General features: G+C 42.7%; 1 protein-coding gene across 6 annotated transcripts in view; it reads left to right on the forward strand.

Annotated features, from left to right (window-relative positions):
- The window catches only part of DCDC1 (doublecortin domain containing 1), a 751,262-nt gene that overhangs the window by 191,810 nt on the left and 534,030 nt on the right, over nucleotides 1-25,422 (forward strand). For all 6 annotated transcript variants that reach the window (XM_068260478.1, XM_068260480.1, XM_068260479.1 and 3 more), the window contains one exon: nucleotides 3,086-3,179. In XM_068260478.1, coding sequence (XP_068116579.1) covers nucleotides 3,086-3,179 — 94 coding nt within the window. The remainder of the gene's footprint in view (nucleotides 1-3,085; nucleotides 3,180-25,422) is intronic.

Here is a 25,422-nt window from a genome sequence, read left to right on the forward strand (position 1 = left end):
GTCCTCCGCCGCCATTATGGCAATTATGAGATTCAAGAGTTTTATGTCAAGATTCTTAAGAAAAACAAAAAAGAAAAAGCGAGAAAGTTTACACTCCCTGCAGTTAGATTTTTGATAGCAGTAAACATTTGCTAAAGCATCTCCCCTATGCAATATTCATAAATCAAAAGTGGACACATAAAATGGTGGCATACTGATCCAGTTTTCAGCAGTTATCAATCATCCCAGTCTGCGGACGCTTGGCTATTTTGTTGCGCAGAGGGTTCTGGGGAGTGATCGGTCTCTTGATCTAGAGTTTCTTCAGATGTTTGAGCTTGAAGTAGAGGAGGGTTAGCATTCAGTATTGCTTTGACATGGTTCTCCGCCTCTGATACGGAGATGAATGATGAGGTACTACCATCTGCGTCATAGACAAGCAGGGTAGCTGGGTAGATTAATGCAAAGCGAATCTTGTTCTTTACTAGCTGCTGGCATACTGGATTAAACGCTTTTCGTGCCTTGTTCACTTCTGCTGAATAGTCTGCGAATATAAGAATTTTCCGTCCTTGGTATTCCAATTTCCGTTGATTTCTATAGGCTCCCATCAAATAAGCCTTTTCAGAGTAATCCAAATAGCGTGCAATTACAGGCCTAGGCAGTTTCCGATCATTGCGGAGTGGCCCCACCCGATGTGCCCGTTCCACTTTGAGCAATGTGTCTATGCCCAGTGCCTTCGGGAATGGAGTGGAGCAAATGTCCGCCAAATCTGATGATTTTACAGTTTCCGGAATGCCAATAAATCTTAAATTGTTCCGTCTGGAATGGTTCTCAAGATCGTCCAGTTTATCAAATATAATCACTTGCTTATTGCTAGTTGTTTGTGCCAGTCCCTCAGCTTCCTTTACTTTATCTTCTAAGTCACTCACTCGCTGTTCAGTCACCGCTACTCTCCTCACAATCCCTGTTACCTCCTTTTTGAAGTCAGTCAGGTGCGATCTTATTGCTTCTGTTATCATCAGAGACAGATCAGGTCGAAGAAGTTCCACCATCTCCTTTGCCAGTGCTTTATAATCCATCTGCGGAGAATGTCCGTCTTCCTGTGCTGGCGCTGGAGCACGCTCTCCTAAAGTAGGATCCGCCATCTTGGGAGGTGCCCGGGCTGAGTTGTCTTCAGTCGCGCGGAGTTGTCTCTGATCCCGGGGGGTACGTAAAAAGTACCTCTCTATTGTAGCAGTCCCCGGGAGTTCGGCCATACGAGCTAGTGTCAGCGGGGAGATGCTGAGTTGCAGCGGGGAGGCGAATAGATGCGGCGGAGGACGGAGCTCACCGCTCACGCAGCCATCTTACCAGGCGCCGGAACCGGAAGTCGAAAATCTTTTTTTAAAGTATCTTCAGGTTTCCTTTAAAGGACATCTGTCGCAGAAGTCTTAAAATGTAAAATATATGTAAATGTAAACAATTAAGAAGTACATTTCTCCCAGAGTAAAATGAGCCATAAATTCCTTTTCTCCTATGTTGCTGTCACTTACAGTAGGTAGTAGAAATCTGACAGAACCGACAGGTTTTGGACTAGCCCTTCTCCTCATGGGGTTTCATAGGGATTTCTTTATTTTCAAAAAGCACTTAGTTAATGGCAGTTGCTCCGTCCAACTGCCAAAAAAGTGTATGGTGAGCAGGTAGGCTGTCCAGCATCTTTGTATAAATGTTTTTCGGGGAGTGTCTTTATAAAGAATAAAGGCCATGCTGAGAATCCCCTATGGAGAGATAGCCCAAAACCTGCCGGTAATGTCAGATTTCTACTACTTACTGTAAATGCCAGCAACATAGGAGATAAATAATTTACGGCTCATTTTACTCAGGAAGAAACATACTTCTTATTTGTACTGCATGTGTTTAAAATTTTACGTTTTTTGCGACAGTTCCTCTTTGAGGAACAAACCCCTTTGAAAATACTCAGATATACTGTAGGGAGCATGAAGTGCAGTAATGTGCAGCAATCACCTGTAATATACGGTAACAGTAAAAAAGGGCGCAGGGGGCTAATGGACAAATCGGGCGCCGCCATTCACTCCTATAATAATTATCGTTTAATGGGCGCCGAACAGGAAAAAAGGGCGCCCGAGAATAATAACGTTTTCCAACGGCGCCCGAAGATTTTTCATGTTTTATAACTGCTTGTGATGATTTACGTTTCTTATTTCAATAAAACATTATTTTAAATGTTATCCCTTACTGTTTGTAAAACATTATTATTCACAAAATAAAGCGATCAGTACGTAATGTAAATTGTAATATATTTTATCCCTTACTGTTTTTAAAACATTATTCTACACACAATACAGTGAGCACTAAGGAGGGTCTTAGGTTTAGGCACCAACAGGGTGGTCTTAGGTTTAGGCACCAACAGGGGTGTCTTAGGTTTAGGTACCAACAGGGGGGGTCTTAGGTTTAGGCACCAACAGGGGGTCTTAGGTTTAGGCACCAACAGGGGGGTCTTAGGTTTAGGCACCAACAGGGGGTCTTAGGTTTAGGCACCAACAGGGGGGTCTTAGGTTTAGGCACTAACAGGGGGGTCTAGGGGTTAGGGGTAGGTACAGGGAGGGTTACTTAGGCACCAACAGGGGGGGTCTTAGGTTTAGGCATCAACAGGGGGGTCTAGGGGTTAGGGGTAGGTACAGGGAGGGTTACTTAGTAATTTTTTTTAAACGTTATTATAAGTTTCACTATTTAAACGGAAGATTAACGTTTTTACAATTTAATAAATTGCCGATTTAATGCACATTATTTAATGATTTATAACTTTATAAAACATTAATTTTAAACGAAATACAGTACAATACATTTTTAAACGTTATCCATGCTTATCTTTAAAACCCCGCACCCTTTTTTCCCAGCGCCCCTTTTTAACGTACGCGTAATATACTGTTGTCAAAATTGATACAAAAGCATTTGGTTGTTGTAATTCATCTCATTTATTCAAAACCCTGATTGCTCTTTATACTGCCACAGATATTTGTTATGTAGCAAAGTCTCACATTCATTTAACCAGTTATTTCTGGAAGCTACATTTGCTGTGTGATGTGCTTATTTTGTCAAATGTTTTCAGTTTTTAGATCTGTGCACTTCCAAAGTGGACCTCGGATCATCAGCAAAGTGTATATTTGATATTAATGGAGAGAAAGTTGAAGATTTAAGAAATGGTCAGTTTGCTTTTTTTATTCTTTGCTTACTAAATTATAGTTTTAAGGAATGACAAATATTTAAATAGAAACCGTAAGAATTAAACTTCATCCCAATCAGTAGCTGATACCCACTTTTACATGAGAAATCTATTCCTTTTTACAAACGGATCATCAGGGGCCTCTGTATGGCTGATATTGTGGTGAAACCCCTGCACCAGGAAACTGTGAGGACCATGGTCCTGGCTGCTATCTGTCTGTGAACCTCATTGCATCGTGGGAAATAGCTGTTAACAGCTGTTTCCAACGACCAAAAAAGCAAGCAGCAGCTACTTCCACTGACATCACCAGCCAGCAGTAAAAATGTCACCATGTGATACATGTCAGAATGTAAATCAGGGAGAGGAAAGATTTTACAATGGGCAAACACTGACTAAATCATTTATACATACCGGTAATTATTGTAAAAACGAAGCATTTTTTTATTACATTATTTTCACTGGAGTTCCTATTTAAGGCTGAATTCACAATGGTCAGTTGCATAATGCACATGTTATCATGAGTGTGAACTGCAATGGAGATTGGATGCACATAGACTTAAATGCGATGCCTGCATGCAGTGATTTAGAATAATGTGATCAGTATTGTGAACAGGCCCATAGAAGTGTATGGGCAGTGAGTTGGCATGCAGAATTATTCTTCAACGCAACTGAGTACTGTGAACTAAAAGTGAACCTGAGGTGACTGTGATATGGAGGCTGCCATATTTGTTTCCTTTCAAACAATACCAGTTACCAGTTGGCTGTCCTACTGATCTATTTGGACGCAGTAGTGTCTGAAGTACACCAGAACAAGCATGCAGATAATTTTGTCAGAACTGACAATAATGTCAGAAACACCTGATCTGCTGCATGCTTGTTCAGGGTCTGTTTGCTAAAAGTATTAGAGGCTGAGGATCATCAGGATAGCCAGGCAACTGGTATTGCTTAAAAGGAAATAAATAGGGCTGTCTCCATATAACTCTCACCTGGCCATTGTGTTTGTGGTGCAATGCTCCACCCAATCACATCACAACGCACAAAACGGCATTCATATGACCCTGCGGCAGAGTGCGCCGACAAGGCCATATGCATGGCGCCACCTCCCCATGCGCGCCTTGCTGCCACTCACCACCCCTTTCCATGTCAGGTACTCCCTGTTGGACAGGAAGTACATCACTTAAATTTCCAGGTTTCCCTGCTGTATTTCCACCGTTCAGCGCAGTCCCGCCACACCGCTGCCGCCAACATATTAAAATTTTCTGCGTCGCCCATTGACTTACATTACTTCTGCTGTTTCACCACTGAAGTGTGACGGTAACGCTCTGTTGATTTTGTGTTGGTTCGGCATCCGATTGGGCACTTTAGGCGTAACACGGTAAATGTGCTAGGCCCAGTGTGTTACCCTGTAGAGATGTGGCGAACGGTTCCCGAACCGTTCGCCGGCGAACATCTCTAAATTCATGGGCCTCTTACTACTTCCGGGTCGCAATGACCCGGAGTAGTACGCCTGCGCTGCCCGGCGGAGCGCGTCCTAGATCGCGCTCCCGTTGCCGGGCACTCTCTGCGCATGTGCGTGACGTCATGAGTGACGTCACGCTCATGCGCAGAGAGTGCCCGGCAACAGGAGCGCGATCTAGGACGCGCTCCGCCGGGCAGCGCAGGCGTACTACTCCGGGTCATTGCGACCCGGAAGTAGTAAGAGGCCCAGAGAGGTTCGCCAGGCGAACTGTTCGGCCCAACTCTATTACCCTGCACACTTGCAAGGCAAGTGTAAAAGGGGCCTAAAAAGTTCTCCTTATACAGTACATCTAAAAACCAATCAGATCTTATACATCTAAAAACCAATCATATCAAAAGATATTAGATAACCTAATCAGATTTTCAGTTTTGTTATAATTAGGGTCAGGGAGTTTATCCCCATCTCTGTTGCTCATCACCCTCTCAACCATTGTACTTATTCACAATAAGCTCAGCACCAAAAAGATTTTATTAAAATCAATGTTTTCTAAATTCTTCCACTTGTCTTCTTTACCTGTGGTCTCCATCTGTAGTATTCTTGCATGATTGAAGGGCCTCCATCCCACCATCTATTCTTACTGCAATCCAGGCACAGCTGACTTTAATGCCCAGCATGTGCCTATCTGAATCTCCTACTGAGGCTTCCTATTTGTAAATACGGTAAATGGACCATAGGAGAGCCTTAACTGACATATTCAAATAAGCCATGGGGAGATTCAAATTTAAATTCCCCTCATGCAATGTGACCCTCATGTTGAAATCCCCCAAAATAAAACAGGAAAGAAAAGGGGGAGAAAATAAAAACAAATCCATGTGCGTTGGTATTGGCCATGGTGTAAAACCTCCCCCCGGAGATGCTGACCCTTTCCTACAGGAATTCCCAGAACTTCTGGCCATGCTGGCTCTGTCTTATCCGAGATGGATCATCCTTGGTGACTTCAACATCCGGGCTGATAACACTCAATCACAAGATGCAAATGAACTAATAAATCTCATGGGTGGACTAGGCTTCACACAAGTTGTAAAATCAGCTACCCACAGAGGAGGGCATACGCTAGACTTACTGTTCCACCTTGGAATGGACATTAGTAACATAACAGTAACCCCAGTGGTATGGTCAGACCATCACATAATAAAGTTTACTATTGAACATCACCCTATCAAGCAGCTCCCTAAAGAAACAATCAAAACCCGTCCCCTGAGTAAATTAACACCGGAGAGGATAACTGCCAACCTGGATTTTACAAATCTGCTCCACAGTCAAATGGACCCAAACTCTCTAGTAACCCAGTACAACAACACGATATATGAAACACTTGACAGTATTGCCCCATGGCGCACCAAATCAGCAACCAAAAAGCAGAAAGCTAATTGGTTTGACAAAACCATCATGGATCTAAAAAAGAAAGGGCGCAGACTAGAAAGACAGTGGCGTAAATCAGGGACTGGGGAGCACAAATCTAGCCTAGTTCAACACCTCAGACAATACCAACAAGCAATAACCAAGAAAAAATCAGACTTTATCTTGCACAAAATATCTACAGCCAACAACAGAGCTGCTCAACTCTTCCACACAGTGGAATCACTCTGCAATCCTTCCTGCCTAAAAGCCCCAACCACATACTCCAGGGAAAGGTGTGAAGAATTCTCTGCCTTCTTCACAAACAAGGTGTCTACCATCCGTGCCAGCATTACACCAACAACATCAATTGACCACTGGACGTTGCATATGCCTACTACCGTACCACCATGGCAAGTCTTTGACACTCTGAGTGTAGAAGATTTTGGAATTCTCATTCAAAGTCTCCGCCCCACTACCTGCGACCTGGATCCTGGCCCAACTGGATCCTTAATGCAGTGCCCAGCGCTGTTCAGGCCAGCACTTTACAAAATCACTCAGTGCTCCTTGCAAAGTGGACTTTTCCCAGAAGAACTAAAGAAAGCAATCATAAAACCCCTCCTGAAGAAACCATCACTAGATCCTGATTCTGTAACCAACTACAGACCTGTGGCGAACTTACCATTCCTATCAAAAGTTATCGAGAAAGCAGTCGCCAACCAGCTAGAAGCCAGGCTTACAGATAACAACATCTTTGATACTTTTCAGTCAGGATTCAGGAAAAGGCACAGCACTGAAACAGCATTAGTCCGAGTAATGAATGATCTACTTACTGCAAGGGACAAGGGTGATTGCTCAATTCTGATTCTTCTTGACTTGTCAGCAGCATTTGATACTGTGGACCATGAAATACTAATCCAGCGACTGAAGAATTACTGTGGCCTAAGGGGTACTGTTCTTAGCTGGTTTCAGACCTTCCTATCTGGCAGGACACAGCAAGTATGTCTGGGCACACACTACTCTAATCCAGTGCCACTTGCCTATGGAGTTCCACAGGGTTCTGTACTATCACCATTACTCTTTGCAGTCTACATGCTCCCACTGGGCAAAATAATCCAGAACTATGGTTTAGGATACCATTGTTATGCAGATGACACACAACTGTATCTGTCCTTCAAGCCTGGCACCCAAGACCCATCAGCATCCATAAATGCGTGTCTAGTGGATTTACAAAATTGGATGAACACCAGCTGGCTGAGGCTGAACTCTGACAAAACAGAGGTGTTGGTGGTAGGTGGTCCACACATGATGGATAAAGTTCAAAACGCTCACCACCTCAAACTAGCAATTGGGGGAGATACTGTACAGTATAAAGACTCTGTGCGAAACCTTGGGGTGATCCTGGATGGAAATCTAAAACTCAGACAGCAGGTATCAGCTGTCGTCAAGTCTTCCTTCTTCCATCTAAGAAATATAGCGAAAATAAAACACCTAATCCCAGCTGAAGACCTACCTGCCCTGGTTCACGCATTTGTATCCTCCCGCCTAGACTACTGCAACGCCCTGTTAATCGGATCTACAGATAAGGTTCTGCGCCCCTTACAGCTAGTACAGAATGCTGCAGCCAGACTCCTAGCCAATGCCCCCCGCAGCTCACACATCACCCCAGTACTGCAAACTCTTCACTGGTTGCCAGTAAAATGGAGAATCAGTTTTAAGATCTGCCTGCTGACATTCAAGGCTCTACACCACATGGGACCCAAATACATAGCGGATCTATTGGAACTTTATGCCCCTCCACGCACCCTCCGCTCTGCCAACAAGATGAAGCTGGTTATTCCCAGGATACACTTAACATTTGGTGCTCGGGCCTTTTCCTATGCAGCCCCTACTCTATGGAACTCACTTCCACAATCAGTACGAGAGGCTCCTTCTCTGGACAGCTTTAAAAAAAGGCTAAAAACTCACCTCTTTTCCCTAGCCTTTGAGACTGCATAATGCAGGGTCACAGCGCTTTGAGTCCCCAGGGAGAAAAGCGCTATATAAATATTATTGTTATTGTTATTGTTATATAGGCCCCTTCCTTCTGGCCACCTAAGAGGCGCTCTGCACCTGGCTTTTGAAACCCTTCAGCACTTTATTTGGCCTGAGGAAGTGGGGAAAGACTCACGAAATGCGTTGTCTGTGCTTATTAAAAATCCATTATATTCATATATATGAATTTTTCTTTAATTGAAGTAAGCCACCTCCCCCTTTTTTCATTAGTTATACACTCAAGGGCGCCTCTTACCCCCTTTGTGTTCCTAGCGAAATTCATGTGTGAAAAGTACTAATCTCTGCAGCCATCTCCTGGAGCATACATTTTCATAGCATTGGCCAGTAATCACGTTGTGTGTAACACTTTTTTGTAAATATGTAATTGATATTATTTGCCTGATGCTGGACATTGTCACTTATTATGGCTTTGGTAAATGGGACCTATGTATAGTTTCCAGACCGATATCAGAGATGCCTGTGCCAATTAATGTGACCTGGAAATATTTTATTTTAATTATATTTGTTTTTCCTCAAAAAAAGGTTTTATTGAGTTGCAACATTTATCTAACATTTCAGTATTCAGTTTTGAAAATTGAGTTATTGGAATAATACAGTTTTAACAGTTGTCTGTACAGCAAACATACAATGCAAAATGCTATATGCACCATTATTACAAAATAATAACGTTACCTCAAATCATTTAGTCTAATGCAAATGTTAACAATTGCAGGAGTTCAGCTATTCGTTAATTGGTTGTTAAGAATTTGGATAGAGAACAGACAGAACAGTGCTCTGTAAAGGATTTGAAGTATTGCAAATAAAGAGGACATTTACTGTACATCAGGGCCGGATTTGGACTTCCCAGTGCCCTAGGCCCGGCACCACCAACCGCCCCCCCCACATACACACACACACACTCAGGGTGCATACACACATCAGACCATAGTCTTTGGAAAATGAAGGATCACAGACCAATTTTACCCCCTTCCATGTAGTATGAGGGCCATACCTACAAAGTCTATTCTATTGAGCTGAACTCCCCATCAGATAGAAATCTTTGCAAGATGCTGCACACAAAGATGCTGTACACATGCAACAGATCAGTATCTGCAAAAGATCTGTTCCTGCAAAAGATCCGTTTCTGCAAAATGCATTCATAGTCTATGATATCTGCAGATCCTCATAAACACCTTGTTTAACAAACATTCATCTGCAGATCAGATCCACCAGGATGGATCTTCAGATCTGCAGATGATTGTCTGATCTGCAGATAATTGTCTGTTAAACAAGGTGTGTATGAGGATCTGCAGATATCATAGACTATGAATGCATTTTGCAGGAACGGATCTTTTGCAGGAACAGATCTTTTTCAGATATTGATCTTTTGAACGTGTTCAGCATCTTGCAAAGATTTTTATCTGATGGGGAGTTCAGCTCCATAGAATAGACTGTGTAGGTATGGCTCTCGGACTCCATGGAAGGGGGTAAAATTGGTCTGTGATCTTTCATTTTCCAAAGACTGTGGTCTGATGTGTGTATGAGCCTTTAGGAAAATGAAAGATCACAGACCAATTTTACCCCCTTCCATGTAGTATGAGAGCCATACCTACACAGTCTATTCTATGGAGCTGCACTCCCCATCAGATAAAAATCTTTGCAAGATGCTGCACACAAAGATGCTGTACACATTCAAAAGATCAGTATCTGCAAAAGATCTGTTCCTGCAAAATGCATTCATAGTCTATGATATCTGCAGATCATCATACACACCTTGTTTAACAGACATTCATCTGCAGATCCGATCCACCAGGATGGATTTTCAGATCTGCAGATGATTGTCTGATCTGCAGATGAATGTCAGTTAAACAAGGTGTGTATGATGATCTGCAGATCTCATAGACTATGAATGCAATTTGCAGGAACGGATCTGTGGCAGGAACAGATCTTTTGCAGATACTGATCTTTTGTGTCTGTACAGCATCTGTGTGTGCAGAATCTTGCAAAGATTTTTTCTGATGGGAGTTCAGCTCCATAGAAAAGACTGTGAAGGTATGGCTCTCATACTACATGAAGGGTGGTAAGATTGGACTGTGATCTTTCTTTTTCCAAAGACTATAGTCTGATATGTGTATGAGCCTTAACGATCACTTGTTTGCAGGATACCTATGAATGTTTTCTCTCTGAAAAATGATGAATGATTGTTTTTCCTGTTAGAGCAGTGAGTCCCTAATGCCTGGTACGCACCAGATAGATGGGTTGAATCGATTTTCCGATCACTTATACAAAGTCGATTAGAAAAATGATCAGAAATCAGATTAGACCTGTCAGAAATAATCAATTTGAACCCATCTATCTGATGGCAAATTGCATGGTGTGTACCAGGCATGAAGTAGCAGAGCGGCATTCATCTCCCTCTCTGCTCTTCTGTAATCACAGATCTGTTGCATTTATTTTATAGTATTTATTGTACTGATTCTTTCACAGGTGTTTTTTTACTGTTTGCCAACACAGTACAAATATATATTTTTTTAATTTTTAGTGTATGTTATTACTTTTGGTATACAAAACAGAATGTAACAATACAAAAGTATACAACAGTACATTTGTAATTATAATTATAGAGAAGTTGTCTATCTCATACTAGACTACTGCTGCCTTTAAAATGAGCCAGCAAGGGGTTAAGATTTAGCTTAGAAGGGGCTGCCATAAATCTCTCTAAGGAAAAAAAAACCCTTATCTGTTTAAGATTTACAATCCAGGGGGAGAGAGGAGAAGGAATGGCTCAAGTCATTAACAGAATCTGACCAGCAATACATTGTTTAGCCCAGCTTGAGTTGTAAAGTGGAAATAATTCTGTTAAAATGTTTACTTTTACTGGATCAGAAATTGTCTACATTGTGATCCATGTTTCTCTCACCCCTGGCAATAAACTGAAGCGTGTATGTTCAGTATATATAGCACTGTCTCATCGCACACCACGAAGTAAGGAAAATACACGGTGCTCTGGAATTCTGACTGTGTGTGTGCAGCAAAGCCGGGGCGCTTTGGAGCAGGAGAAATGATTTATTTTGACATGCAGCCTCTTATCTCTCTCAGGTCCTGCCGCCCTTTTATCCTTCTGATTTTTTCCCGCCCTAGGCCGTGACCTTTGTGGCCTTTGCAGAAATCCGGCCCTGCTGTACATGTGTTAATGTATAAATTGCTTATTTTTGTACAATATTCATTTATAAAATATTTGTTATTATTCTTTCCATTGTAAAATCTTTCCGCACATGTATTTACATTACATTTATCAGGGATGCTGGCATGTTTCCTGTTGGCAAGGTGAATCACAGTGGACTGTCCCCCCCCCCCCCCCCCGGAGTGAGTAGGAACATCACATGATCTCCCATGTTGCTCTGGGGAGAAGGCTGCATGACACCATAGCCTAGGCTAACCATCAATTAGTGGGTGTGGTTAAATGTCAATGTACACCAATATGTAGGTATAAGAGGTTTAAGAAGTGTTTCTGATGCTGAATCTATGTTAATTAAATTAAAAATAAGTATCCTGAACAGGGATGAGCCAGTGAGTATGAAATTCAGTTTCACCAGCAGAACTTTTAGCTGTAACGGTGGAAGTGTTGGAACAATGGAGAGCAGCATGCAGCACATTGGCAACATAGGTGAGTCCATGTCGTAGCATTCTACACACGCCTAGCATTTTTTGAAGCATTTTGGTGTAGCATGTTTTATTTTTTGTTACAGTAGAGCTGTAGCTGAACAGCTTCTGTAACAAAAACGCTTGGGAAATGGCTCTGATCTAACGCTTTTCAGAGTGATTTTCCACTTTCCTATACTTAACATTGAGGCAGAGTCGCCTCAGAAATCTGCAAAAATGCTGTAGGACCCATGTTTGCGTTTGAGGAAAAACGAATAGCTCTGGTGTGCACCATCCCATTGAAATACATTAATCAAGCGGTTTTCAACCGTGTTTTTATAAACACTCAGAACCGCTCTTGATGTGCACCATCCGTATGTTCAACTTCTAGTGGAGTGGTGCATTTCCTGTATAGAGGCTCGGTGTTGTTAGTATTTCCTTGTTAAATAGCAGTGGAGGGGTGTATGCACCATTTAGACCAAGTCAAAATGTTATTAATTTTATACACTATATTGCGTTTTAATTTTATCGTACAGTGAATCCTTGTAGTTAGGTGTCTGAATTATTCTTTTGAGTTCTGTTTACATCTTTTACCGATTCTGAAAAATCTCAATCATTTTCTGCAACATGACTATTTAAAGACCTCAGTACTACTAATTAGAAAGGTCCAACACAAATACCGAGATATGATAAATATTTGCCTCCGTCTCTGATTGTCCTGTACCAATTTGTAAACCTCCGTTCCAGTTAAATCGGACAGAAAAAAAAGCTCAAATTAAAGCTTGAATGACTGGCGCGCGGGTGCAGCACATTCACCGCCAAATGCGTCTCTTTCGAGTTTTTTCCTTCTTTCAGGTAGAAATGTTATGATTTGCTGACATGCTGTTATGATACATAATGGCCCAAAAGACTTTGCAGTCTTGAAATGTACTGATAAAGTTGTAGAAAGATAATTCATCTAGTTAGGTAACATTTATCCGGTGTAATTATCCATGCATTATAGGTATTATGTACGTCTACATTATAGTGACAGTCTTGCCGAACAGTTTTAAAACATTGGCTCTGAACTACATTTGATGCCTGTGACCCAGAGCTAGACAATTTCATCTGGATCATTGGCTGAGCAGATAATGCATTTGATCATTGTATAATGAATATGTTTGTTCCACAGTTGTAATTGCACCAGGCTAATTATCCTCAGTGTGCTTTATGCCGCAATGTTGAAAGTCAATACATTTTTTTTACAGCAAGTCACTTTCAGTCAATATATGTGATTTTATGTGGAATTTTTAGGCTTTAATTTAGTGGATAAGCAACATTTTAAACTAGATGTGCCAAGTATTTATTTTCAGGTCAAAGGAACTCCGACTCGTAATTAAAATATACTATCTCATTCATTAAAGCCATCTCTAGGTATAGATCTAAATATACCAGCCGACAAGCAGGGTGTCCATACTAGAGAGACATCCTTGAAGTTCGCTACCATGGTATGCATAGGGCTGGATACTTTAGGACTGTCCTTGCAATAGCAGTGCAAGCATAATACTAATTCAATTTAAAGAGGAACTGTAGCCAAGGATTGAACTTCATCCCAATCAATAGCTGATACCCCCTTTCCCATGAGAAAGCTTTACCTTTTCTCAAATAGATAATCGGGGGGGGGGGGGGGGGGGGGTCTGTATGGCTGATATTATGATGAAACCCCTCCCACAGTGTGATGTCAGCACCAAGGTACTGACATCACACTGTGTTAGCCTTGCTGCATTGTGGGAAATAACGGCTGTTCCCAACTGCCAAACAAGCAGTATCTCCCTCTGTGCATCTGTATATCTATAAAAAAAAACCAAAAAAACCTTTTAGCCATCTAATGCAAATCTTGATTTAGGGCCCCCTTGTGGTCTGTTTGGTAAGCTGAAGTGGAGAGTGGTCAAAGAAGATGGCAGATGGGCCCCTAGACACCCACTAGGCCCCAGGCACCTGCCTAGGTTGCTGTTTGTATAGTTTCCCGTTCCAATACACTTTTCATAAACAAGATATAAGGAAATCCTAGGAGGAGGATTCTTATGCAAACTTTTAAGGTGGCCACACACGATACAATAAAATGATCCGATCTTACAGCAATTCGATAAAAACGATCGGATCTCCCGAAAAAATGTAAAGCTTTTTTTTCATTCGACTGAAAAATCCGATCGGATTTCCCGTTTTTTTTAATTTTTATCTATCCGGAATGCCAGATATTTTTCTTCAATTTCTCTAAAGATTGTATGGTGTGTGTTAGATTGTCAATTTATTAATATACACACCCAAGCAATTTTCTCAGAATTTCCAATCATTTTTATCATAATTGGGGGAAAATTGAACACAGATGTGTGGTACATTGGTCATATTTTTGAAATGTTACAATCAGTCAGAAAAATTGATTGCAATTCTTACATTGAACAGATATTTAAAAAATTGTATGGTGTGTGGCCACATTAAGTCAGATTTATTTTCTACAGTCTACCCAGAGATGTAATGGGGCCCTGGGCAAGGTAGTAGATTTGGAACCACCTTGTAGTCATTTTGATAAGCTGAAGTGGAGTCAAAGAAGGTGGTGGGTGGGGCCCTTGACACCCACTAGGCCCCAGGCACCTGCCTAGGTTGCCTGGTGGATGAACCTGCTCTGAGTCTTCCTGAGGGGAGAATTGCCTACCCAGTGAGCAATTTGGACTGGGAAGCTTAATTCCACTTTAAAGAACAAGCACACATCCAAAAATAAATATTTACAGGCCGTAGAAAATAAACTCTGACTGATGAAAGCTCCCTCTTGGTTTGGGTGCTGCTTGCAGGCAGAATGAGTAGCTTGTTCGCTCATTAGAGGTGGACAATGATTCCAAGTGAGGCCAGACAGCTGTAAGTGTGGCAGCCGCACTCTATCTGCATTTACACAGCAGAACAAAAGTTCATGTGTGTTCATTTCCACCGCATTACCCAGAATTACACTGCGAATCCTCTGCTTGGGGTGATCCCTTAAAAAATGAAAAAAAAACAAAAAAACTATTTTAGGCACTTAACATAACAATATAAGCAAACCGTCCTTCCCTTTTGTTCTCAAGAGCTTGGACTTCGCACAGAAGATCTTTTAAATGCCACACACCAAACGCCGGAGCAAAAAAGAAAATATAGAAGGGTCACCCAACTGCAGCTGCTAGTTCGTCTTTCCAAAGAGCCTGACATCAAACAAATAATATTGCATTTGGAGGAAAATATACGGCGCTGTGTAGGTGGAATGCTGGTGAATGCTCGCTTTTCTATGGCTACAATGCTCTCCGTTGCAAATGAAAAAAAAAAGGTCTTTTCAAGAGTGCCACTTCATGCACTGTGATATTTAATTAACATAGTCCTATACATTGACACGTTATGCTCGCCTGTTAACTCCAAAGAGAAGGCCTCATTGGTGGAAGCTGAAGTATTGGAACCCTCCCAAATGTCCCCCGCCACTGGGCCCTATTCAGAGTCAGCGAGCGTGTGATAAGTGAAGTGGTTTTGAATATCCCCCTTTAGAAGCCGTGCTGTTTCGAGGCCAGCCCGGAACATGGCGAGGGCTTATTTCAATACACAGTACCTCTTCACTCTCAATTTAACCCAAAAATCTGATGAAGCCATTACGGCAAACTTGATTTCATGGAACAAGGAGTAGATATACTTACAAATGATCAATCACTGGCCGGGAAGCAGTGCTGCGGAACATTAACACTTCACACCATTTCGCTCCACTTGCTCAGGCGGAAGATTGTCGGGCCTATTTAATGCTTGGTTACTTTGTTCAGTTTATGGGAAGACGTGACTCATGTCGTATTTAAGAAACCAGAGGGAGGTTTACATGTAGATGTCATTAAACATTGTTGCTTCTGAAAAAAGAACATAAGTTCAAGTGAACTTTCAGGCTTTTTACAGTTTTTACTAATCAGTCTCCTTTAATAACAGGGCCATCATTTAACGTTTTGCTGTAAATGCCTTTTGCTTTATCATTAAATGCATTGGTCAAATTTCTGCCACATCGCTCTTCCAGTTATTTGGACTGACAGTTCTGGCCGCGCCCTTCTCATTAGGCACTGACAAGGCACACTGCACTATGGATGGAGAAGAGCGTTGCTGCGATCACGTGACCAATGTCATAAAGAGGAACTTTAGCGAAAAGGGGAAAAAAATAAATCAACACATTGCAAAGTGAGAAGTTAAAAAATAGAAGAGAGATCAAGAAATGATCGATATTCACCATGCCATTTGTTCATGTTGTTTGATCCACAGTTAGCCTACACATAATCATTTTTACTACTGGCAGGCATGGGAAAAAAAAGACAGCCATTATCTATAACCACACCCCCTAACAATGTGATAGACTAAAAGGTTGTTTTTTTATACATATACATAGGCACAGAGGGAAATACCGGTTACTAGGAAGTTGGAAACAGCTGTTATTTCCTACAATGCAGCAAGGCTCCCCACAGTGTGATGTCAGGACCTAGGTCCTGACCTAAGCCCTGACATCACACTGTGGAAGGGGTTTCACCATAATATCAGTAAAACAGACCCCCCAGATAGACTCAGAGATGAGTCTTAAGCTAGTTTATTACTTACCTTCCTCCAGCCCCATGAGCACAGATGCGACCTTCGCCGCCCTCCTGCTCTCTCCCATTCAGCCTGGGGTGAGCCCCGGTAATGGGCTCAGTCGAAGCCAGTCAGGGTGTTATGCGCATGCGCGGACCTACTGCTCATGCGCAGTAGACCTGGAGTGATGTCACTGAGCCTGTTACCGGGGCTTACAGCGGCTGAACGGAAGGGTGGCACAAAGGAAGAAAGCTAGAGAAGATGTTCACAGTAGACATGGATTAAAAAAAAGTTTTACTTTTGAAGTTGGAAAAGATTAGAACCATTGTCAGGAAGTGTAAAGTATGACTTAACCATGACTTACTCATCAATATCAATTGGGCGGCTGCTGCTGTCTCTTGACTGGGCTTGACTATGTTGTGCAGATTGAAAAGGGGAGGCACCAGTGGCATAATTGCTACTACAATGGAAAGGTGAGGAGGAGCAGTGGTGTGAGGGGCCCGAACTTCCTCCTTTCCTCCTTCCAGCAGGACCTTTTTCCTGTGTTTCCACTGCAGTTGCCTTTCATTTCTCCTCCCCTTTTCCATTAGCAGATCAGTCCTGGTCATCTCCATCATCCTCCACAGCAGCTGCCCACTCTCTTCTACCTCTGCCATTTTGTTCTCCTGAACTTCTTATTGTACCTAAAAATTACTTCTAAAAGCAGTTCCTAGCTAAGCCTTCAAGGACCACTTAGGGCCAGTACAGACCATAATTACTGATCACCTGGAATGATCATTCTTGATCATTTCAATTGACCATTCTCTGTACCACTCAGCAGATCTGTTCTGCATTATGGAGAGGGTAGGAGGAAGGAGGAGTGAAAGCAAGCTATGGTGGTAAATAGTAACAGTGATTTGGCATGGTTTTCCAGCACCAACCAGGTAGAGGACATCATGGAACACCTGTAAACAGTTTGTGTGGAGGGTATATCCCTTTGTTGTTTTTAGCCATAATCTCCCCACTTGCCTACTGTTGCACCAGGGCAGTTTCTAGGCTATTTTGCTCCCAGGAAGAGGGTATAAAAATTGTTCTCTCCTGTGAGCTCGAAAACATTATTTACAATGCAATATTTAGCCCGCCAGTATAGGTAGCCAGCTACAGGTGCCCCAGTGAAGGTTAGCTAGCCATAGTTAGGTGCCCCTAGTATTTGTTAGCCAGCTATAGGTGCCCCCCGTATAGGTTAGCCAGCCATAAGTGCCCAGTATAGGTTAGACAGCCATAGGTGCACCCAGTATAGGCCAGCCAGCCAGCCATAGGTGCCCCAGTATAGGTTAGCCAGCCATAGGTGCCCCCAGTATAGGTTTGCCAGCAAAAGGTGCCCCAGCATAGGTTAGCCAGCTACAGGTGCCCCAGTATAGGTTAACAAGCCATAGGTGCCCCCGTATAGGTCAGCCAGGTAAAGGTCAGGCAGGTGTAGGTGCCCCAGTATAGGTTAGCCAGCCATAGGTGCCCCAGTATAGGTTAGCCAACCATAGGTGCCCCAGTATAGGTAAGCCAGCCATAGGTGCCCCAGTATAGGTTAGCCAGATACAGGTGCCCCAGTATAGGTTAGCAAGCCATAGGTGCTCCCAGAATAGGTTAGCCAGCCATAGGTACCCCCAGTATAGGTTAGCAAGCCATAGGTGCCCCAGTATAGGTCAGCCAGGTGTAGGTCAGCCAAGTATAGGTCGTCCAGCCATAGGTTCCCCAGTATAGGTTAGCCAGCCATAGGTGCCCCAGTGTAGGTTAGCCAGCCATAGGTGCCCCCCAGAATAGGTTAGCCAGCCATAGGTACCCCCAGTATAGGTTAGCCAAATATAGGTCAGCCAGCCTTAGGTTCCCCAGTATAGGTTAGCCAGCCATAGGTGCCCCAGTATAGGTTAGCCAGCTACAGGTGCCCCAGTATAGGTTTACAAGCCATAGGTGCCCCCGTATAGGTCAGCCAGGTAAAGGTCAGGCAGGTGTAGGTGCCCCAGTATAGGTTAGCCAGCCATAGGTGCTCCAGTATAGGTTAGCCAGCCATAGGTTTCCCAGTATAGGTTAGCCAGCCATAGGTGCCCCAGTGTAGGTTAGCCAGCCATAGGTGCCCCCCAGAATAGGTTAGCCAGCCATAGGTACCCCCAGTATAGGTTAGCAAGCCATAGGTGCCCCAGTATAGGTCAGCCAGGTAAAGGTTAGCCAAGTATAGGTCGTCTTCCCACTTCTTTCCCACTGCATCAGTTGCATTGCAGAATACTTCTGCATGTCAACTCACTGCCCATGCAATTCTATGGGCCTGTTCCCATCTCTGCTTTGTAACAGATCACATTATTCTAACTGTGTGCATGCAAGCCTTGCATTAATGCATATAGTATAACATGCACAGTGTCCATTCACACACATTAAAATGCATGCATTATACTAGGTGTATAATCAGGCGTAACTAGAAATCACTGGGCCCCCTGCGAAACTTTGAATGCCCCCCTCCCCCTGATTCCAGCACAGGTAAACTGAGAACCAATGTTATTCTTTCTCTATCAGTTACATTAGCTTCTGTAATAAACGTGCATGTTTTCACACATACAGACACACATAGGGCTTGATTCACTAAACCGTGCTAACTCATAGCACGGTCGCTCTAGCGTTTTGCACGCATTTTCACATTTTTGCGCGCAATCACAAATTTTTGCGCACAATCACAAATTCATAAAAACTGCGTGCAACAATGCAAAAATGCGCACAAAAACGCTAGCGCGACCGTGATATGAATTAGCACGGTTTAGTAAATCAAGCCCATAGTGTGCAGAAAACGCATACAGAAAACCAACAGACGAGTGTGCTCCCAGCCTCTGAAGACTTCTCCAGCATCACTACAGTGCAGAGCACTTGGGGAGGCGTAAAGAGGTTGAGGGCAGGAGTAGAGCAGTGTTGTACACAACAAGACTCTGCTGAACACTGAATAGGGACTGTCTACAAATCTTTGTCTGCGAAACTTTGCATGATTCCTTATCAGTGGCTGTGCAGATGCAGTCATTAGAACAATTGTGCAGAAGGCTGAAGGTTTTTTCTCTCCATGCTCTTAGTCTCTCAGGACAGGGAAAAGAAACACTTCCCCCCACGGCGCCCCCTGCTGCTTCTGGGCCCCCCTGCGGCTGCATCCCTTGCAGGGTCTATTGCTACGCCCCTGTTTACAATGAGAATGCAGCTGAAATGGCCATGGCATGTATTTTTTTGGGCAAGGGGGCATTGAGATGAGTGGCAGGGATTGGAACTGGCGACTACATAGCTTTGTACTGCGCCAAGTGTTAAAACACTAATGGGGCAGCAAGCTGATTGACTGTTTAGATCAAGAACACATAGGACAAGGTGGCACATTGATCACTACTACCCAAACAATATCAAATCAAGGAGTGATCCATCACTTGACGGATCAGACCATTGTCAACACATGTATGACTACCGTAGCTTTATTTGCGTGTCTAAATAATTTTAAACCTGTTCTTGTACTAAATATAATAAATACATGTTAAAAAGCTATATATTTATAAATGATCTTTAAAGCTAGCCTGACACTCTTTCCTTTGCAGTGAAGCCTTGCAACACCACGGCGCCCAGAGGCATACACTGTCAATTTAACAGGATCGGCGAGAAATCAAAACAACTGTGTAAAATTGCTTTAAACACAGTGATCATGTGCTTGTCATTCTGCTCAGTGGTGGAAAATCCAAATTCAGATAGGCATTGCTATTTGAGAAAGTGGCTGCTAAGTCTTGTCTTGTAAACACCTTAGGGACAATACGATTTGACAAGCTGCATGTAAACAAAACTATACAGCAGCTGTTAGACTGGTTCAGAATAAAACAATCACTTGTCAAATCATGATAGTCCTACAGACCAAGAAATCGCTGTATTGATCTGCATCAGATAGAGTAGAGCTACAGGACTCCAGTGTTTGGGGAATAAAGAGCCTCTCAATTCCCCATATTTCTCTATCTTGGGGTGATGTCTGAAAACACTTTTATTCCTGGTAAAATCACATTATTGGCCCTACATGTACAAACATCAGAGGGAGTGGTAGGTTTGAGCTGATGCAAAGTTTATGCAAATTTATAGTTTGAAATGTAACTGCTCAAAAATAGCAGCTAATGATTTTGTTTGGTACAATTCCAAGCTGCAAATATTTGTAATTTTTGAACATAAAGTTTGCATCAGCTCAAAATTATTGATTTCTCGTTGACCATTTAAAATCAGAGACAAGAACAATCGGTTGGATATTGACTTCTTACAAAAATTAAATATTTAACGTTTTATAGCTATATTTTCTAAATGGTCTCATGCTGTGCAGAGAGAGGCAGAATATAGTGATGATGGGTTACTTATTGGAAAGCGGAAGTGTACTTACACCGTGATTAATTAAAAAAGAATACTTCTATAAGCAGGATACAGCTACACAAGCTTGTCTGCTGGACAATGCTGTAAAAAAGGCAGCTTTTTAAAGTAGACCTGAACTCTTGCGCAGGACAGAAGGAAAACATACAGAAATGCGCCCTGTATGTATTTAGAGAGTTTAGCCTGTCTAATTCTCCCGCATCTGTGACTAATCACAACTGTAATTTGATCTCTCAGCTGTGTCAGCTGGCTGCCTCGGCAGAGCAGCTAATTTGTAAATGTAGGATGTTAACCCTATGTCTACTTCCATGAAAGCAGGAAGTAGACACACTGCAGATTTATTGCAGGAATTGTATCAGCTGTAACAAAGAAATGTGTTTCTTTAAAGAGGAACTGTCGCGAAAATCTTAAAATTTAAAACACATATAAAATAAGAGTAAAATGAGGGATAAATTATGTTTCTCCTATGTTGCTGTCACTTACAGTAAGTAGTAGAAATCTGACCTTACCAACAGATTTTGGACTAGCCCATCTTCTCATGGGGGGTTCTCAGGGATTTCTTTATTTTTAAAAGCACTTAGTGAATGGCAGTTGCTCCGTCCAACTGCCAAAAAAAGTGTACAGTGAGCAGGGAAGCTGGCTAGCACTGCAGCTTTGTATAAATCATTTTCAGTGAATGTCTTTATAAAGAATAAAGGCCATGCTGAGATTCCCCCATGAAGAGATGGACTAACCCAAAACCGGTCGGAAATGTCAAATTTCTACTACCTAGTGTAAGTGACAGCTACATAGGAGAAAAGTAATTTATGGCTCATTTTATTCTGGGGGAAATGTACTTCTTATTTGTATGGGTTTTAAATTTTAAGATTTTCGTGACAGTTCCTCTTTAAAGGGACTCCGAGATGAAACTAAGAAAAGATTTTATACATACCTGGGGCTTCTTCCAGCCCCATCCACCTGCATCACTCCCATGCTGCGGTCCTCTGCTGCCCGCAGCTACGAGGACCGGGTCCCGTCACTGACGTTATCGGGGCCAGCCCACGCAAGAGAAGTGCGCCCTCTATGTATCTCTCCAGCGGCTGCTGGAGAGATGCGCAAACAGCACATTTCTCTTACGCTAGACTGGCTCCGACTGACGGCAGTAGAGGGACCCGGTTCTTGTAGTTGCGGGCAGCTGAGGACGCGGCGTGGACGCGATCCGTGCAGATGGAGCTGGAAGAAGCCCCAGGTATGTATAACATTTTGGCTTTGTTTCTTCTCTGGTTCACTTTAAAGGTTATTATGCTGTTGCTTATCTTTTAGAGCAGAGTGGAAGTTCAGAGTTCAAGTCCGCTTTAAGCAACATAGGATCAGCATTGTTGCTGAAGCATTGTGTTGTATTTATTCAGTGGACAATAAAATGGGTCTTTTCTTAATATTAGGAGGCACCCACCATAAATAAATTAAACTTAAAAACAGTTTAAAATCAAAATATGAGAATAATGTCAGTACTTTCTGGATGGAGTTGGAGTGGCAGGCCAACATCTATCCCTCCAACCCCCCCCCCCCCCCCCCTAGTTCCACCTCCCACAGCCACTTGTCCATAACCCAGAATGCCTGTGTGCTCACATTCTAGGACAGAACCACTTCTGTTATGCAGGGCTACGTCTGTTACGCAGGGCCAAAGAGGCAACCCAGAAGAGCAGCATCCTAGAAGAGTTTAAGACTGCCAAAACGCTCTCAACAGAGAGTTGAGAGTCGAAAAAAGGAACTTCTCTGACAAATTTAGCTCAAACAACTTGCGCAAAAGTCTGGAAAGGTCTCAAAGCAGCCACAAATTTCAAGGGTCCCCTCCCAGCATCAAGCTAGCTGAAGATCTGAACAGGTTCTACTGTAGGTTTGAATGCAGCCAAGCAAGCTCACTGCCAGACTGTGCTCATAACCTGCCCTCTACCCCCTCTGCCCAAACCAGCCCTGGCCCCCCAGCCATACTAAGGGTGGAAGAGGGTGAGGTATTAAAATACCTAAAGAAACTCAAACCAAGGAAATCTCCAGGCCCAGATGGCTTATCAAACCTCTGCTTGAAAATCTGTGCAGCCCAGCTGGCCCAAGTCCTCACCACCCTGTACACACAATCCCTGAAAGACCACAGGGTACACTCCTGTCTTAAAAAAAAAACCAATCGTACTAATCAGGAAGAAGCCAGGAGCCATTGGCCTAAACGACTACAGACCAGTTGCACTAACATCAAACGTTATGAAAGTTTTCGATAGTATAGACCTGTCTCATTTGAAGCACATTACCAAACTAGAGCATATTCTGAGCCACCTAGACAAGTCAAACACCTACGCCAGAATTGATTTCAGGACTCAAGTTGGCAAGCTCGGCAACCTCTCCTCACAGGTGCGAGTCACCAACACAGGTGCCTCCCAAGGGTGTGTCCTGTCCCCAATTCTGTTTTCGCTGTACATAAACTACTGCATCTCAACAAATAGCACAGTCAAAATCATCAAATTTGCGGACGACACTACCATCCTTGTCCTTATAGATGAGAATAATGAGCAGGCCTATCACCAAGCGATTGAGAACATCTGCAACTGTTGCAAGGCAAGTAAGCTTGTCCTAAACATGGCGAAAACCACAGAACTGGTCATCTACTTCAGTATTAGCCCCCCTGAACTCCACCCAGTCTTCATCAAAGGCACGGAGGTCGCCAGAGTCCCACATGCCTGCTTCCCAGGCCCCACCATCTCTAAGGATGTAAAATCTGAAGAAAGCACAGTAAGGTCTGTTCTTCCTGCGGCAGCTGAAAAAATTCACAATGTCGCAAATCTGATGACCTGCTTTTACTCTGCGACCATCGAGTCGATACTTTGTTCCTCCATCATTGTATGGTATGCAAGGGCCTCTGCGAGTGACGGGTACAAGCTGCAAAGAATCATTAACGCCGCGTATAGGATCATTGGTACCCCCTACCAGCACTCGATCTTCTCAATTCCTGCAGACTAAGCTCAAGGTCCACCAGGATAGCAAAAGACACCTCTGCAGGGGGCTGGTAGAAGCCCCAAGTAAGTGAAACTCTTTTTTTTCTATGTTAACTTTAGTTTCCCTTTAATATAAAGTCATAGATTCCAGTGGGAGAATATTTATATAACTAAATAAGATATGTATACACAGATGGAATTGTCCCTTACAGAAGCAAGAAATTAAAAAAAGAGCCAGGAATTGTTCCTGTAGAAGTGAACATTATCTGCTGCATGGTTCACGAAACGCGTTGAGGTCTAACCGATCTTAGCCTAAAATTGAAAGTCATCTAAGATATGTTAATAGTATATGGATACTCACTCCTTGGATGGGAAAATCCAAGATTGCAGAGGTAGCAACCGCATCAGGACGCTTGGGCCAGAGGGGCACCAAGGGGCCCTCCCTCAACTGTAGTATTAGCTCTCTATTGGCCCTGTGCTCATAATAATCACTTCCATAGATACTTTGAATATCGGTAATTATTAACAAACTGCTCCCCATTCCCTTCTTACACTTCTGACACTGTAGTTGCAATTGGCAGGTTTTGGTGTGCCGTATCAAATGTTATGTATAGAGTGCTTGGGGGGCCCCATTGTAAAACTTGCATCGGGGCCCACAGCTCCTTAGCTACGCCACTGCCCCTCATTTGTTAAAGGCGGATGTCAATGTAAAAAAGTAGTTACTGTACTCCATGATCCTTGCATCCTGCTGATGTTGGGAATTGTGTGATACATTCATATATTTTGTAATTAATAAAATGCATTTTTTATCTACTGGATGATCTAGCCTAAGATATTCTTCCTTTCCTTGTAACATCATATTATGTAATGCATATCCAAATCTATCCCTGGTAAAATGCCATAAGCTGAGACCATTTATTTTTAGACTTTTATCTCCTTGGGGATGTGGGGAGAGTAACATGTATTTTTCTCATTTAACAATTATGTTTATTAGGGATGCTATCCCATGTTTCTAAATAAAGCGGTTAGATTAAATGGTAAGTCTCTAAGTGCTGATTTCTCATCTGAGAATCTCAGTCCTCTAGCAGGAAATGACATCATCTTTCTGTGTCATTACTTACAAAAAAATTGCATTGTCTCTCTTTGGAGGAAATTAGAAGGTAATGGTGTCATCTTTCTGTGCCAGCAGAAAGAAATGGTATTATACCTCAGCGCTCCACAGATTGTGCACAGGGGCATGACAGGAACAATAAATCCTGACACACCAATACTATAAACGAGCTTGGATTTGTATGATTTGGAGTTAGGTTAGATTGGACTTTGGATATGTATTGGCTTTGTATGAATAAATAAGCTAGGAAATGTATTTGTAAAATCGGATCCTGAGCTTGTGCCTCAAGCATATTGTTGTGAATGCTAAGACTTTCTCCAAGTTTTTGATCAGAGGGAACTGGAACTAGAAGGAACTGAACTGGAACTTAGCACTGGACTTATTAGAAGGATGAATGACAGGTTGATTAATTATTCAGTTATGATTAACCTTCCAAATATGATTAACCCAGTGTAAAGTTCTGGTTAAGCCCCTAATAAATCTGGTAATTGTGGAAGAAAAAATTGAAACGTTGAATTTAAAATCACGCCCCAAGCAACAGTTTCAAGTTGTCCTGGATCTTGCACTTTTTCTTGGTAGGCTATGTATTCTTTTAGGCCCTATTTACACTTAATGCATTGCGTTGTGCGGTGCACAA

This window comes from Hyperolius riggenbachi, chromosome 11 (assembly GCF_040937935.1).
Source record: "Hyperolius riggenbachi isolate aHypRig1 chromosome 11, aHypRig1.pri, whole genome shotgun sequence".
Lineage (NCBI taxonomy): Eukaryota > Metazoa > Chordata > Amphibia > Anura > Hyperoliidae > Hyperolius > Hyperolius riggenbachi.